This window comes from Colias eurytheme, chromosome 11, assembly GCF_061535395.1.
Source record: "Colias eurytheme isolate Ceu_HAF_F1 chromosome 11, ilColEury1 Martin Lab GWU primary, whole genome shotgun sequence".
NCBI lineage: Eukaryota > Metazoa > Arthropoda > Insecta > Lepidoptera > Pieridae > Colias > Colias eurytheme.
The window spans coordinates 12,143,929-12,160,474 of NC_142990.1; the positions used below are offsets into that span (position 1 = coordinate 12,143,929).

At 32.4% G+C, this 16,546-nt stretch overlaps 2 protein-coding genes across 2 annotated transcripts; one reads left to right on the plus strand and one right to left on the minus strand.

The window, feature by feature from the left end:
- Positions 1 to 519: 519 nt before the first annotated feature.
- LOC149904916 (uncharacterized) lies at positions 520 to 2,332 on the minus strand. The gene is made up of 2 exons (XM_090106846.1): positions 2,254 to 2,332; positions 520 to 918 (listed from the first exon to the last, which is right to left on the minus strand). Exons 1-2 carry the CDS (start codon positions 2,263 to 2,265, stop codon positions 664 to 666), a joined length of 267 nt encoding a protein of 88 aa, XP_089962972.1. The 5' UTR covers positions 2,266 to 2,332; the 3' UTR covers positions 520 to 663.
- A 2,001-nt stretch (positions 2,333 to 4,333) lies between these two features.
- On the plus strand, positions 4,334 to 7,776 carry LOC149904917 (uncharacterized). Its single transcript, XM_090107118.1, has 3 exons — positions 4,334 to 4,344; positions 4,869 to 5,489; positions 5,685 to 7,776. The coding sequence occupies exons 1-3, from the start codon at positions 4,334 to 4,336 to the stop codon at positions 7,774 to 7,776; spliced, it is 2,724 nt and encodes a 907-aa protein (XP_089963244.1).
- Positions 7,777 to 16,546: the final 8,770 nt, after the last annotated feature.

Consider the following 16,546-nt stretch of genomic DNA (forward strand, 5'->3'; position numbering starts at 1 on the left):
TACGTACATTATAACACGTACTTTCGATTCGACGTAACGCTCAACTTTACAAGCAATAAATTTAATAATCATATCCTAATTCCTATCCTACTTAATATTATAAATGTATTTGTATGTGTATGTATGTATGTTTGTTACTCTGTCACGCACATACTACTGAACCGATTACAATGAAATTTAGCACACATATAGAGGGTAACTTGGATTAACACATAGGAAAGGTATTATCCGGAAATCTCACAGGATAGGAAACTATGCGGGTTTTTCTTTTTAAACGCGGGTGTAGTCGAAGGCGGAAAGTATAGAATATATTTAATACCACAATTATTATAACAAAGAAAGAAAATTTTTTTTTCGGGTAAATATTCTATCAAAATTTGAAATCTTCTTTCAGTCTTATTATTGGAATCATGCATCTTGACCACCGAGGAGACATCATAATGTTCTACTAGGCAATTCAAAAGGTATTTTGATTAAATGAAACAAAATTGTAGCTTACAGTAATGTATTTACGTTTAAAATACAATAATACACATTAAGCATAATCTTAAAACTATTTGCGTCACTATAATTTTTCTATTCTAACAACAATACTCAATTTGTTCTAGAAATAATTACATATAATCAAACGGCAAGCATAAACATCCTTCCTTCTTTGGCTCTTTACCACCAGTAACCATGACCGTATCCATACGGCCAGCCGTGACCGTACAACCCATAACCGTAGCTCGGCCAGCCCCAGTAACCGTAGTGCGGGTAGTAACCGTAACCGTAACCAAAACCACCGTAGTGACCGCCCCAGTGTGACGCAGATGGTTCTAGGTCATCCTTTTCGGGGGTCGCTGGCTTTGGAGGAAGATCCGCTGGTGCCGCGAAGGTTGCAGCAAGAAGGCAGAAGGCCAGGGTAATGTAGAATACCTGAAAATAGAAATATTTATTTTATTAATGTATACTTAAACCTGACAGCGGGTCCACACTGGAGAAGAGTAGCGAGGGACAGAATCCAGTGGACGATGTTGGAGGAGGCCTATACCAAAAGGCACGCTGAACTTCGAGATATTTTGTGTACAGTGTATAAGATATTATGATGTAATTCTTTACTTCAGAATAAATGGGCTTTTTATTTTATTTTATTTTTTATTTATTTATTTACTTTATTGCTCTATAACTGCTCTGAAACTTGATCTAATTATAAATTATAACAAATGGCGTTTTATAGCGATGTTTTCCTCAAATACAAACGTACGGAGGGAAATAAAATAAAGCGCATCACACACGGTGAAGATACTACACTGTATAATATTTTATTTTATTTTAAAAAATTTGGATTTTGAAATTTTGTGTCAGTGTTTCGGGTCATTTGTAACAGGATGGCGGTTTTACAGGGGTCTTAGTGCGCAATGACAAAAAGAAAAATGATGGTCAGAACGCTGATACCGGATACCTTAAGATACTGTAATATTTTATATTAGAGAATCTTAACATAAAATATTATAGTATCTTCACCGTGTGTGATGCGCTTTAATAACTTGTATAAATAGAAGCCTGAAATAGCCTGAAATAATTATAAAACGAAGAAATTACAGATTTTAAATAGCTTTATGAAAAGTAAATTTACATAGATAAAAGAAACGGGAGTATCAAAAGGTAAATGATTTCTTGACTAAATAATTCCTAGGCTAAGTATTTCTAATAGTACTTACTGATTTTCATTAAATAAAATATGAATTTCATAGCATATGATAAAAATTAAAAATCAATCCATTATTAGTTTATTTTTACACACGAAAGAAGAGCTCTAATCATTTAAATAAATATATATATATATATATATATATACCTTTTTTGGACATACAAAGCTATTTCTATTTTAATTCTAAAACAAATTAATACCACCTGTATCTTTCAAAATCACAATATTGGATTATTTGATAATAGATAAGAAAAATTGCATATTCACGCTACTACGCATAGGTATTTTTTGTGGAATGTACAAAATTAAAACCGATATCACATTTTTGAAATATATCCTGTCAATTGAATAAATAAAAGTGATGGAAAAAACGACACATTACATCACAATTTTCACCTTAATTTTCAACCATAAAACTGTTAACCTAATTTTTCAATTTTCTGTATATTTCCCCTGCATCCAAAACTTATTTTTTTCAAATTTTTCGTGCGTCTTACAACTACCTAATCACCAAACACCAAACACTACGAATCGAAGATCTATACCTAAGTTGTACTTACTGTGCAAGCCATGTTAGTCCGAAACACACTGCTTGTGTCACCAAATCACAAACATTTATATTGGCAGTGTGTCCTAGAGGCGATGGATGAGTGAACACCTTCCTTACCATTAGATGCCAATGACCCCTATAGCCAGAAGGTCCCATAATAGCTTTGCAAGGACGAAGTTTCTTTGTTGAATGCAATCTCTACGGCTTTTTGACACCATGAAGTATTTTTTTAAGATTATATACTTCCAAATGATATTTTCTACTCCCTCTAGGTGTAGATTTTTGTGTATGTATGTGTGTCAAATGCTATCGAATTTGCCATATTTACTTTTTTAGTAACATTGTGAGTAAACTTCATTGTGATCGAAGAAGATTCATTCAAATCACTGCATTATAACAGTGCCTGTAGTAAACTGTAAAATCCTTGTAAAAAATATTTCATTGTAACTTTACTTTGAAATACAAATAACTTAATAAGTTCATTGTACAATTCGAAGTGTTATTTTCACAAATATTAATCGGTTCGATTCCCGCTTATGTCAAACAAAGGAAAATCAGGGAATGCAGTTGTCTTTCTTTTCAAATAATGGAATTTTTTATTTGAGTAAAGTTTTTTATCTATAGTATTACGAGTACTTTCCCTACAGCCATTTCAAAGTCCATCCTGTACAGGCCGTGTAGCGCCATCTCTTTCCCACACTGGAAGTAATACTGCTTTAAGACTTACTAACCCCAGCAATGATTTAGACATAGCGTCAATAGTAATTTTGAGAACATATTAATATAATAAATACCTAATAATAAATATTTCGGGACAATTTTCACACACGGCACTATCTGATCCCATACTAAGCTTTCGCTTGTGTTATGGAAACCAGATGGCTCATAAACATGTACATATATAATTTTAAATATGTAAATACTTATATACCCAGACATAAAGCAAATGTTCATCACAGAAATATTTTCCCCGGGTGGGAATCGAACCCACGACCAATGGCTTGTAAGAGAGGGTCACTACCAACCAAGCCAGCCGGCCGGTCATATCACGGTATTTAGCTTGCAATTTAACAAAACAATTACATAGTAATGTTAGGAATTCAATTGTTGCACCGTCCTTCCTTTATTTACGAATTGTTACTGTCAATGACGAAGATAATTAGCTGCCTTATAATAATTTTACCCGACTGCACCAAAGAGGCATGTGTTCTTCGGACATTTCCAGCGACCAAACAGCAAAATAAAACCAACATTATTTAGTCTATCAAAAAAATGATAACAGCTAATTATAACTTCTATCAAAAAATGATAATATCTTTCTAAAAATATATTTTTAATCAGTGAATAAGCAAAAATATTATGTATCTTTTATATCATTTTTTTCCGTTACCGGCTGTCAAACTGTAAACATCATAATAAAGCAGCTCCCGAGAATATCTTAGTTAAAGTTATTTTCACTGTTTTGGCGATATAAAAACAACACGAAATATAAATATAAGTGATGTTAAAAGTAAGGAAGTGGTGATTTCACGTAATTCTGGACTATTTAATTAAATATCGGCAAGTAATATTACTATTTTGCTAGAAATTATCTACCCTCAAAACTAGAAATTAGTCATTGTCAAAACATCAATTGACAGATGACAGTGTCATTCATATAACTGATACCAACATAAAGGAAAGAAGAAGAAGGTTGCCATTTGCTAAAAAGAAGACCAACATAAAGGAAATAAAACTGCTATTCATTACGTTCCATTATAGTCAAATATTAATTTAAAATATGGATGATCAGTTTCAACTTTTATTTGAATCATTAAAAATTGAAACGCAAAAACAAACCATTGAAATACAAACATCTGTAACTAACAAGGTAATGGAAATATTGGATGTAAAACTAAAGCCTATCATCGAAGAAAATAAGATCTTAAAAACAAAATTAGAAAACCTCGAGAAAGATATGGAAAGCTTGAAAAGATCAAAGAAGCAGAAAAACTTAATATTTTTTGGCTTAAAAGAAGACGAAAATTCGAACATAGAATTACTTGAAAAAGTGAAGAAAGTTATTAAAACAGACCTAGGCATTGATTTCGATGAACGAGAGGTAAATAATGTCTTTAGAATTGGAAAGAAAAAACCAATTGATAAACCGAGACCTACCCTAGTTTCCTTTGTAAATGAATGGAAAAAAAATGTTATTATGAAATTAAAGAAAAATTTTAAAGATGTTTACATCACAGAAGACTATACTAAAGAAGTTCTAGAAAAAAGAAAATTGCTGCTGCCACAACTGATAGAAGAGAGGAGTAAAGGAAACATTGCATACCTTAAATATGACAAAATAATCATAAAAGGGAAAAGTGTTATAAACAGTAATAAAAATGATAATCGACAAAAAAGAAAAACATCAACGTCCCCTGAAACAAACCCACCAAGAAAACAACAAACTTTAATGCAACGGAACAATAAAATATTAAATGCTTATGATTTATTGAGGACAAGACGCAACTCCCTCCCATCCATCACCACAGATAACAAACAATAGCAACTAAATGTCGGTAAACGGAAAATACAACATTCATTTAATAAAAATAACAATGTAAAAACAAATCATAACACTCCCCCAAGCCGACCGGTCCTCGTGGGGGAAAATGACCACGACCCTCTAAAGGTTAAAAATAATGCCAACATACAAATAAACACCAACACATGTAGTCAAGTCAAGAAAACAAATGATATTTATATAGCAACTTTGAACTGTCGATCTCTAAGAACACCTGAAAAACTCCAAGAATTAGAAATAGCATTGGAAGATATAAAATGGGATATAATAGGAATAAGCGAAATGAGAAGGTTTGGAGAACAAATTGAAGATCGTGGAAAGTATATATTACAGTATAAAGGAGAGACTCCAGGGCTTTATGGAGTCGGATTCATGGTCAGAAAGAATTTAGTAAACAGCATAATAGAACTAAGAGGAATATCAGAGCGTATCTCAATTCTTAACATAAAACTAAACGAGGAAAACTGGTCCATTATCCAAGCATATTCTCCAACCGAATCGGACAAAAAGGAAGATTTAATAAAAACTGATAAATTCTATGAAGAACTCCAGAACACCATCGAAACATCACATAAAAATCTGATAGTGATGGGTGACTTTAATGGCCAAATCGGAACACAAAATAGGGGCGAAGAATATTCCATAGGAAACTTTGGTTTTGGCACTAGAAGCAAGAACGGTACAAGGTTGGTAAACTTTTCACTAGAAAACAAATTAAGTGTTCTAAACAGCTTTTATAAAACGAAATTGACAAAGAAGTGGACATGGATCTCACCTAACGGCCTTCATAAAAACGAAATAGACTTTATTATGTCCAATAATAGAAAAGCTTTCAAAGACCTATCGATCATAAAAAATTTAAATTTTAACACCGATCATAGAATGGTACGGGCTATAATGGCAGGCACATATCCCAAGAAAACAAGGCAATTTCATAATAAATATGCAGTTGTTCAGTATACTGGCGACACAGAATTATTGCTAAAAAATCTTAAAACATCATTACAGACAAAAGAACATTTACCTATAGAAGAAAAATATAACATGCTACTACACAAACTAAAAACTGTAACTAAGAAAACAAATACAAACACCAAGAAAGAAATCTCATTTGAAAGTAAGGCACTACTACAAAAACGCAAGGAACTACTACAAGATAGAAAAACAAAGGAAAACCGAAAAAAAATATCTGAATTAAGTAAAATGATAAATGAAAAATTACGCAAAGAAAGAAAGACAAAACGAACCAATACAATGAAGAATTTTATAGAAAAAACAGGAGGAATAAAAAAGGCAATAAAAGAACTAAATTGCAAAAAGGAATGGATAACAAGTATGAAAAAGAAAGACGGTAAAACTACAGAAAAGAGATCGGAGATACTAAAAGCTGCTACAGACTTTTACCAGAACCTATACCAAAGCCAAAAATATAGACAAAGTGTAAAAGAAAATGACACATTAACTGATGAAGAGGAAGTGCCTGAAATACTTACAGAAGAAACCATAAAATCGATACATACACAGAAAAACGATAAAGCTCCCGGATCAGATCTCGTTACAAATGAACTACTGAAAATAACATTACCAGTGATTGCTCCGAAGCTTACAGATATATTTAACGAAATTATCATAACAGAAAATATTCCCGAGGATTGGACAAAATCAACTATTATATTACTACACAAAAAGGGCGATAAAGGAGATATATCAAATTACAGGCCCGTTAGCTTAATGTCGAATGTCTATAAGGTTTTTTCAAAAATCATATTATCAAGAATTACAAACACCCTTGAAGAAAATCAGCCGAAAGAACAGGCTGGCTTTCGTCGAAATTTTTCCACTATAGACCACATTCACACCCTTAGACAAATATTGCAAAAATATAAAGAATATAACAAGACTTACTATCTAGGGTTTGTTGATTTTAATAAAGCATTTGACACGCTAGAACACGACTTTATATGGATGGCACTAAAAACGCAGGGCGTACAACCAAAATACTTACGAATTCTCCAAAACGTATACACCAAGAGCACAGCGCAAGTTAAGCTTGAAACTATTGGCCAAGAATTTCCCATCAGAAGAGGCGTACGCCAAGGAGACCCTATTTCTCCTAAATTATTCTCAGCAGTCTTAGAAACAATATTTAGGAAAATGGATTGGAAGAATCAAGGATTAAAAATAAACGGCGAATACCTGAGCCACTTACGTTTTGCAGATGACATAATTATTTTCTCGGAAAGCCCAAAGACATTACAAGCAATGCTGCAACAATTAGCTGAAGAAAGTGCAAAGGCAGGCCTAACAATGAATTTAATGAAAACTAAAATTATGTCAAATTCTACACAAAATGATACCATAACATTAGACGGAGTGGGAATAGAATATGTACATGAGTACGTTTACTTAGGACAACTAATATCTACCGAAGACTGCATGAAAAAGGAAATAGAAAGAAGAATAGCTAACACCTGGAAAAGATACTGGTCGCTAAGCGAAGTTATGAAGAACAAAGACATGCCAATGAAAGAAAAAAGAAAGGTATTTAATATGTGTATTTTACCATGTTTGCTATACGGGTGCCAAACATGGGCATTGACAGAACAACTGGCAAACAAAATAAAAGTTTGTCAAAATGGAATTGAGCGAAGTACAATAGGGGTTAAGAGAAAAGATCGAGAAAAACTAAAAGACATTAAAAGTAAAACTAAATTCAAGAATGCATATATAACATACAAACAACTAAAGTGGACATGGACAGGCCATATGATAAGAGAGAAGAAGGATAAATGGACTAGGCAAATAACAGAATGGTACCCGATAGACTGCAAAAGGAACAGAGGAAGACAACTTACAAGGTGGGAAGATGGTATTCGAAAAATAGCAGGTCCAATGTGGACTCGAAAGGCTAGGGACAGAACAGAATGGCGATCTTTAGAGGAGGCCTTTGTCGGAAGACAAGTTGAGGAGTAACTACCGTTTGCCGAACTGAAATCACTTAAATATAAATTAAATTGTTGAGTTTATAAAGTATAATTAGTTAGTAAATGTTAGTAGTAATTAGTTCTGAGGCATACTTAGAAAAGTTTTGTAATTTAAATTAAGATCAACAATAAAGGCTTTTTATTTTATTTTATTTTATATATCATTATTGTTTTGCTTTTCATCATGAGTGTTAAAAAAAATCATCACAGCGAAATTACTGAATCGAGTTATACATATGAATTCTGGTAATCTTTACAAATTACACACTTTAAGTCTCTAAAAGTTTTCAGTGATAAACATGAAAAGAACTTTGACATTCGTATCTAAATAATCTGTTAATAGCAAAATATTATTGAAGTTATCCATCTTTTCTAATCTGATTGTGCAAATGAAAAGGAATGACTTGCACTTAGGACTTGCATGTATTGATGATAAAAAAGAATGTTCTTTAGTTTACGGTGCATTTAGACCAAATGAACATAGAGCTAGAGCGTGAGCAAGAGCGTGCTTTTCTCGTGATCGTTTAGTGCCTTCTTATTCGTGATATTTTAGCGTAAACGAAAACTTGTATTCAGTGTTGTTCAGTATTAGAATATTGCATAGAATCTTTTCGAACGCACTAACTACGCCTGTTTATATTAAAAGAATTTGACACAGTGATTAGTGGGGTGCAAGAAGGTGGGGTGAATAAGCATTCGCTCGTTTGATACAAAATGACTGAAATGAATGTTCTTCAATATGACATACAAAATATTAAAGTTGGGTATAATGAAAAAAGTAATTCAGTGCCTTAAGGGCTTGGTCTAGTAGTGCAAACAAATGCATCCTGTCATCCTATATTATGTAAATAATACAAATGTACTAAGGGAAAGTTGCTCCACTTAATTTTTAAAAATTAAATCATTCGTATGCATAATTTAATATTCGTAATAAGTACCAAAAATGACAATTTGAAACAATTTTCGTGAAAATTACACCGGGTGATTTTTTTTTATCAGTACACAAAATTTGCGAATACTTTCTATTGATATCTTCAACTTCATGTTTATATAACTGATCAACTTTTCAAAGAAATTTGGACGAAATATAAAAAAAAATAAGCTTTCCATACAAAATGCATAACTCTATACATTTTTTTCGACCTAAGTTTCTTAGTGAAAGTTGTTCAGTTTAACTAATAAAACGGATAAACAAATTTTGTATATAATAAAAAAAAATGTAAAATAGAAAAATATGCAAATGAAAACAAAAGATATTTATTTCTGACTAGCTTCCGCCCGCGACTCCGTCCGCGCGGATGTCGGTCTTCGCGTCTTCTACAGATTTATTATATTATGTATAATATATAGATTTATATTGATAAACCTAATAAATCTTTTGCTAGCATTCTGATGCTTTATCGGTTGCACTGGATTTATCTCTTTTTTTTTTTCAATCGCTTGAATGATATAGGATGGGTCCTTGATGGGCATCGAATGCTGAAGTCTCGAATCAATCAATTCTGACAGTAGGCAATTTATGTAAAATCTTGATAATGGTCCATCATTTTATTTTGCCTAAACGTTACATAATTTTTTATATATTCTATTTTTAACGAATGATTCACTCCAGTCCAAACAGAATAAGCAGAAGTCTGCTTATTTGTATTTCAAAAGTGTTATTTTTTGCATTGTATTTCAAATATGTATTAATTTTTTTATTTTTAACCGCATCTTCCGCATTCATGTCTTTTGCCGGAATTAGACATTTAACTTCTACTAGTCCCATTTTCCTTTTTTGATATGGGAGTGTATAAAGTAAATTTTTTAGATATTTCTCGTTATACTTTTAAAAAGTTATTATTGTCATTTTGCTCATTAGGTAAAGTAATTTCGATATCAGTTTTAAGTTTTTTGATACCTGCAATAATAACGTCATAATCGCCTGCACATACTTAACGATTACACCCTGTATACAATCCACCATCCACATTCATAATGTTTTCCTGTCCTCCTCTCCTTTACGCTGTTCACCGATACATTTTAAATGAGTAAATCTGCTACCACTGAAAGATGTTTCATTGTGATCAGTAAATTTTCACCACTGTTGTCGATTATTTGTTTTTCATTTTTAATCAGCAATTGGGAATCATCAGTTTTGTTTTTTGCAGATTGGTGATGTACCCTAACAATACGTCGAAAAGGGAAAGCATCAACGAATTATCGTTTTCGTCCTCTTTTTTTATTCTTCGTTTTGATGATGTGATGATAATCCATTCGTTTGAATATTGGTACTTAGAGTTGGTGGACTAAACTAGAAATGGCGGACTAAATTTGTCAGCGCGTCTGTAAGATCAGAATATAAAACCAACATCCTGTATTTAAGTTACAAAATTAATAATCAAACAACATGCCGCTACGTTGAAAATGACTAGAAGAAAAAATTAAAACACCTCGGCATATAATTTTGGAGTAAACAAATCATTTTCCCCGTATGGGGATTTCCCCGGATGAACTTGGGAAGTTCAAGTTCTCAATACAAGTTTATATTATATTTCGTATTTCTCAAACGAAAAATAAACATTTTTGAAACTTCAAAAAAAAATATATTATAAGAAAATTTATGAGCTTACTTTAGTTTTAAAGAAATATACATCCCTTTACTGACACCCCGTAAAATAAAGAAATTGTTGCCAATCACCTTTGCAATCTATTTGGTTTCATTAACTTTATGTTCGAAGATAATTTTTTTTCTAGTAGTTACACGCGTATTTTTTTCGTTTATTTTCCATATCGAAATCAAATGTTTAAAAATACATACGAATATTTGCACAAAACTAAGATAAAAATAATAAATTAACAAAAATATTAAATTTAATGAAGTAGAGCAACTTTCACTTCGGTATGAAGGAAAATCGAGCGTAGAGCACACGTCAGAACGCTCCGGCCCAAGGAGCGCGACTAAAGAAATTCGCTAGGATTTTTCCTAATTATTTTAAATATTTTTTAAATATTTAAAGAATAATCAAAATTCAAAAAAAATTTTTTTAAAAGGATTAATACTCATTGGTCTTCAACCAACTCGAATAAATTAATGGAAAAAATAACTTTTAGCAGTATTTATCAATAGATTTTGTAAGGCAAAAAATGGGAAATTTAATGAATTTATAACGTTCTAATTAGGAAAATCATAAGTTTTTCGGCAATTGTATTCAGCAGTTTTTAATAACGACTATATAAGGATAATAATGCGCTGATCAGATTGTATAAATTGTAATCGGTTGCAACGTAGTGAGTGCACAAACTTAGCACGAAATGTCTTTGGGGGAAAGAGACTTATCTTGAAGGCCTGATTAAGGTAACATAAAGTAACTTTATAAATGTGAAAAAATTCACGCGCATTGCGTATATAACACTAATTGATAAACAAGAAAAAAAAATTCAGTTTATCATTTCATTAGCCGGGAAAAAATTGTCAAATAACTTGTTGAAAACGCAATTTTGCTAGACTGCAGCCTTAAATAAATTTATTATTAAATAGTAAAATAATTAAGTAGGAACAGCTCTCGGTATGAATTCAACATCTACATTCTCAAGTCTCACTTGCATCACGTGTTGAACATATTTGGTTTCTTCACATTTTATTATAGTATTTACAGAGAAATTGCGAAGTAAATGAACCAAACCAGCTTTGGTTTGTAACGTAGCGTATCTAGTACCCACACATACTCTATTTCCCTTCCCAAACGGCATATAAGCAGCGTCAACTATTTTATGCTTATTCTCTGGTGCGAATCGTTCTGGTATAAATTTCTCGGGTTCTGGATAATATTCATCGTCGTAATGTACTTGTAATATTGGCGTCATTATCATCGTTCCTTTGTCAACTTTAATATTACCAACTGGCAGAACAGTGTCTGTTACAAATTTTCAATTATACAGGGTGTCCCATCGTCGGTATACTAAGCTCAAAGAAGTATATAGTTTTGCATATGCTGAGTACGTAAAAAATACTTATAAAATTCCAGACGCATTTTTTTTCAAATTGATGAATTCTTAAAACTCTATGTGTACACCCCTAACAAGCAACCCGCACCTGAGTTGTCGTTGAAGATTAGGTTTTCATAGACAAAATGCTCACATTAGCGAAGCCGTATATGTCGGCTGCGCGAAACTCGAGAAGAAAACATGGATTTGGAGCAAAAAAATAGGAAAAAATTTATGACTCAATTTTGTTGTTAAGTATTTTTACGTGATCAGTGTATGCAAAACTACAAGCCCATTCGAGCTTAGTATACCAATAGTAGGACATCCTGTGTATCATTTTTAATTTTATTTATATATCCAATTGGTGGATGCAATCGCTTATGCTTCACTTACAACCATATCAAGGAACTTCATACCCATTATAACGTCGAAATCCATATTATTTTTATATATTATGGTACCTACTAAAAAGCTCGTACGTGATTAATTAACGATACCGAATACTCTATAATCTCTAAGTATGATGGCAACGGCAGGTAAATAGTGACTTTGAAAAAACCTTAAGTAAATTGAGTGATTACCGAATCAAATTATCAATAGCTGATAAACCTTCACAATTTGCATCAGCTAAAAAAGTTAATCCAGGTACAATTTTTAATTAACAATAGCCATAAATAGCAGTAAAATATATTTCCACACAAGATCAAAGTCATTGCCAGGTCATTTCGTTATATAAAGGGTTTTTCATTAAGCACGGGTCGATGTTTTCGGCCTGTGGTGGCCACCTCCTGTGAGTGATATCTATCAAAAATATAATTTTTATGTTCAGTCAATTATGCCATACTATGCCAAGTTAGAAAAAAAAACATTAGGTACCTACAAATGATAAAATTTTACGATCAAAATAAGTGTCCGTATGTACGCCGTACAGTAAGGTACAAGCGGTAGGTCCCAAATGTCATATTATGATATTATAATGCAGAAGGTGGAAGGTCCCAAATGTAATACATATTATGATATAAAGCAGACATCTTTCGATTTTTAATACCTTTTGTCTAACTCTAAGCAGTAAAACTGGATTACAAAGACAAATAATACAGTTAATTTTTTCGCAATTTTAAAAGACACACGCTTTTTATCATTGGGTCAACGGTCACGCATGCACGCACACATGTGTACAATTATGTAAGTGTTGCATAAAATAAAACCTTTTGCATAGAATAAAAATGGTACCTAGGGGTACATGGTGAGTGGTGACATAAGGTAATTTTAACATTTCTTAGTTATTATTGTTGCTTATGAAAGTTGTATATTTTGAGCCAACTCTACCAGAGGGAGAGACTTTTTCTTTCAACAACCGATTTTTTTTTATTGATAAAATATAATAAAATAAATTGTACTACTTATAGTTTCAAAGATACTTTAAAAAAATTACTATCGAATTTCTTTAATTCAATTTTTATTTAATTTTTACTATGTGTAGGGCCGTTTAATAATTTAAATTAAGTTCAATGGAAGAAAACATCATAAACCTAAACATTACGACTTTTCGTACTTTACCGTATACGTAGTACCACAGGTAGTACATACGTACTTTTCGTAGTAAATAGCATTCTGCGATATGCTAGTAGATTATCACATGTTGTTTTTAACAATGCAAAACCGTGAGAATTTGGGAGACAATAAAACTCCATGCTTGCATTATAATTATTTACTTATGTGCAAATTGTGATGAGTTTTTCACTCGTCTCGTGTAATGGAAAATTTAAATTTATATTGCGATAAAGTTATTATTGTACATTCAATAAAAATTGGAATAAAGTTAAAAAAAATACAGTTTTCTTGAGCACCGTTTGTCTTTTTTTCTGAATGATAGGAAATGATGGATAGGAAATGATGTTATTCTCGTTTAATAAATTAATCTAAATTTAATTCATTCGTGACTCATGCCATTCAATGTAAGTTACCACTAAAAGTGTAGGTTAAGCACCGTTAAGCGCGGTCAAGCATTGGATGGGTGATCGCTTACTGGCATACCAGCTCAATACTCGTGGGCATTTAGAGAATACAACGGTAGTTGCTAGACAGTAGTTTAACAGGAATACACAACAAACTGGGCAACTGCATGAATTTTGACAGCCGGCTAAACCAAATAGCCGAAATAAACAAAATATGAGGAGCACGTTGTAAACTTGAATGGGCTTATTCAATCGCCAAATATGATACAACGACCGGTCGAAATTCCGAATCGTTACGTGCCGTGAATGGCAAACTTTACACTACCAACTACATTACAATTTAAACCTTAATCCAATATGTTAAAAGCTACTTTCCAATGATGAGTGAACCTAAAATTTCGCACGTGGTTCTGAATGAAATAGGATGTGAGGATGAGTTTAGAATACTGATTGACTTTTGTGATACTGTTATAGAGAAGACATAACATGCTTGTTACCACGTGAGATTTTTTCCTTGAGATGTTTTGGAAACAAGTCTGCAAATACAAGATTTGAGACACTGATAAGTTTGTTTACAATAGTTACTACGCTACTTGAAGTTTAGCGATTTAAATCTATACTAATGTATTAGAAAGCTGAAGAGTTTTTTGTTTGTTTGTTTGAACGGGCTAATCGGAACTACTGGTCCGATTTGAAAAATTCTTTCGGTGTTAGATAGCCCATTTATCGAGGAAGGCTATAGGCTATATATCATTACTCTAAGACCTTAGAATATATATACATTAGTAGTTAGTATAAATACTATAACGCTAAGACCAACAGGAGCGGAGCCACGCGGGTGAAACCGCGAAGCGCAGACAGTATAATATAACCTTCCTTGTTCTTCGAATAAGTATCGTTTACGTTGCAAAAAATATGAAGCAGCTAATTTTTTACTGTTACTTAGTTTATATTCATAAAAATAGACACATATTATTGTTCTACAAATTGCGAGATGTCATCCCAGATGCGTAGATATTTTTAATACAGCTTTTTACTAGGTACTTACCACTATTATAAAGCAGAAGAGTGTGTTTGTTTGTTTGTTTGTTTGAACGCGCTAATCTCAGGAACTACTGGTCCGATTTGAAAAATTATTTCGGTGTTGGATAGCTTATTTATCGAGGAAGGCTTATATCATCAAGCTACGACCAAAAGGAGCACTGCGGGTAAAACCGCAGGGCACAGCTAGTTAATTCTAAAATAAAAATATTCGACATTAAATTAGTGTGATCTCGGTAATGCAATAATATCAACGAAAATACAGGTAGGTAATACAGGTATTACCTATATTGTATAATCAGTCTTACAAGTTTAGTCATTTTCTGCTTAGAGCTTTTGTTAATAATTTATGCTTTTAACCTTGAAGTATCCTACTTCAACAAATAAAGTCGGTTAAAAAATGGTTAAAAATACGAACACAAAATCAGAACAAACTCTTCCTACGTACTACCTAATTAAAGTTAAAGTCAGAAATTATTGATGGAATTTTAAGAAAATGATGCCAATGAAGGTAATTGTTGATTTTTTTCCTCCATATTATCAATGCTTTTAACAATTTTTACTATGGTTTACTGAACAGATGGTTTATGGTTACAAGAACGGTTCCCCGATTTTCTACGAGGGTGAAAAATGCGAGGAAAGCTTTTTGGGGATAAATTTATCAAATCGAAATAAATATAACGAAACGAACTTTTTTTTGTTTATTAAAAGTGGTATAACCTGTTTTGAATAGATGATCAGCACAATTCGCCAGTCATAGCTAGATAGCTTGCAAATCTTATATATAAAATTCTCGTGTCACAATGTTAGTCTGCATACTCCTCCGAAACGGGTGGACCGATTCTCATGAAATTTTCTGTGCATATCGGGTAAGTCTGAGAATCGGCCAACATCTATTTTTCATATGTACCACGGGCGAAGCCGGGGCGGACCGCTAGTAATAATATATAATGCATTTACATAATTATAGGTGAACAGTTATTTACAATTTTGCTCCAATAAATTCGTTTCGATTGAAAATTAGCCATCTATTTGATTGCAGCTCTAACTAATGCTCTAACCAAGTTCAGAGCTTTTTAAGCACTAAGTAACACAAAGCAGCCAGTTTCTAGTATAATTATTGTGATTTTTTTACCACAAAACCTATTTTCATGAACATGCAAGGGTAGACCTTGAAAAATACATTTTTAAGATTACTATAAACCTGAGTGGTGTTTTAATTGACAACTGATCAATTATATTATGTTGTTTTTATAGGTAGTTTTAGAAAATAGATATAAAAAAAAGAAAAAAGTTGATGGTGAAGTGGACTCGAGTGAAGCCGCGAGCGGAAACGTAGTAAAAATGTCCAGTACGTATATATCTGTCAACCACAGTTGACAGATATATACGTATAGTGCCACAAACTTAACTGACCCGGTGACGGTGTCACTGATGTCGATTTTTACTACTGGCGGCACGTAGTTCCAGTTTTTTTCACCGGGTCAGATAAGTTTGTGGCACTATACCTATAACTGTCCCTATCTAGACGTCAAAATAAACTAAAATCTATTTAAAGAGCTGTTTTTGTTTATTTAAGTAATAAAATATGACACTCATCGTGACTGGACAACTGGACAGCTGAGGTCAAAAATTATAAACAAATTATATTAACCCCCACCGGATTTGATAAGTCATGACGACGAGAAATTATTATTATAGTTGTATTATGATGATAACATTAAGCTCGGCTTGAGACTCACATCATGTAATAAATACGTTTTGTGTTATGTATTCATATTCAGATCCTCGTCT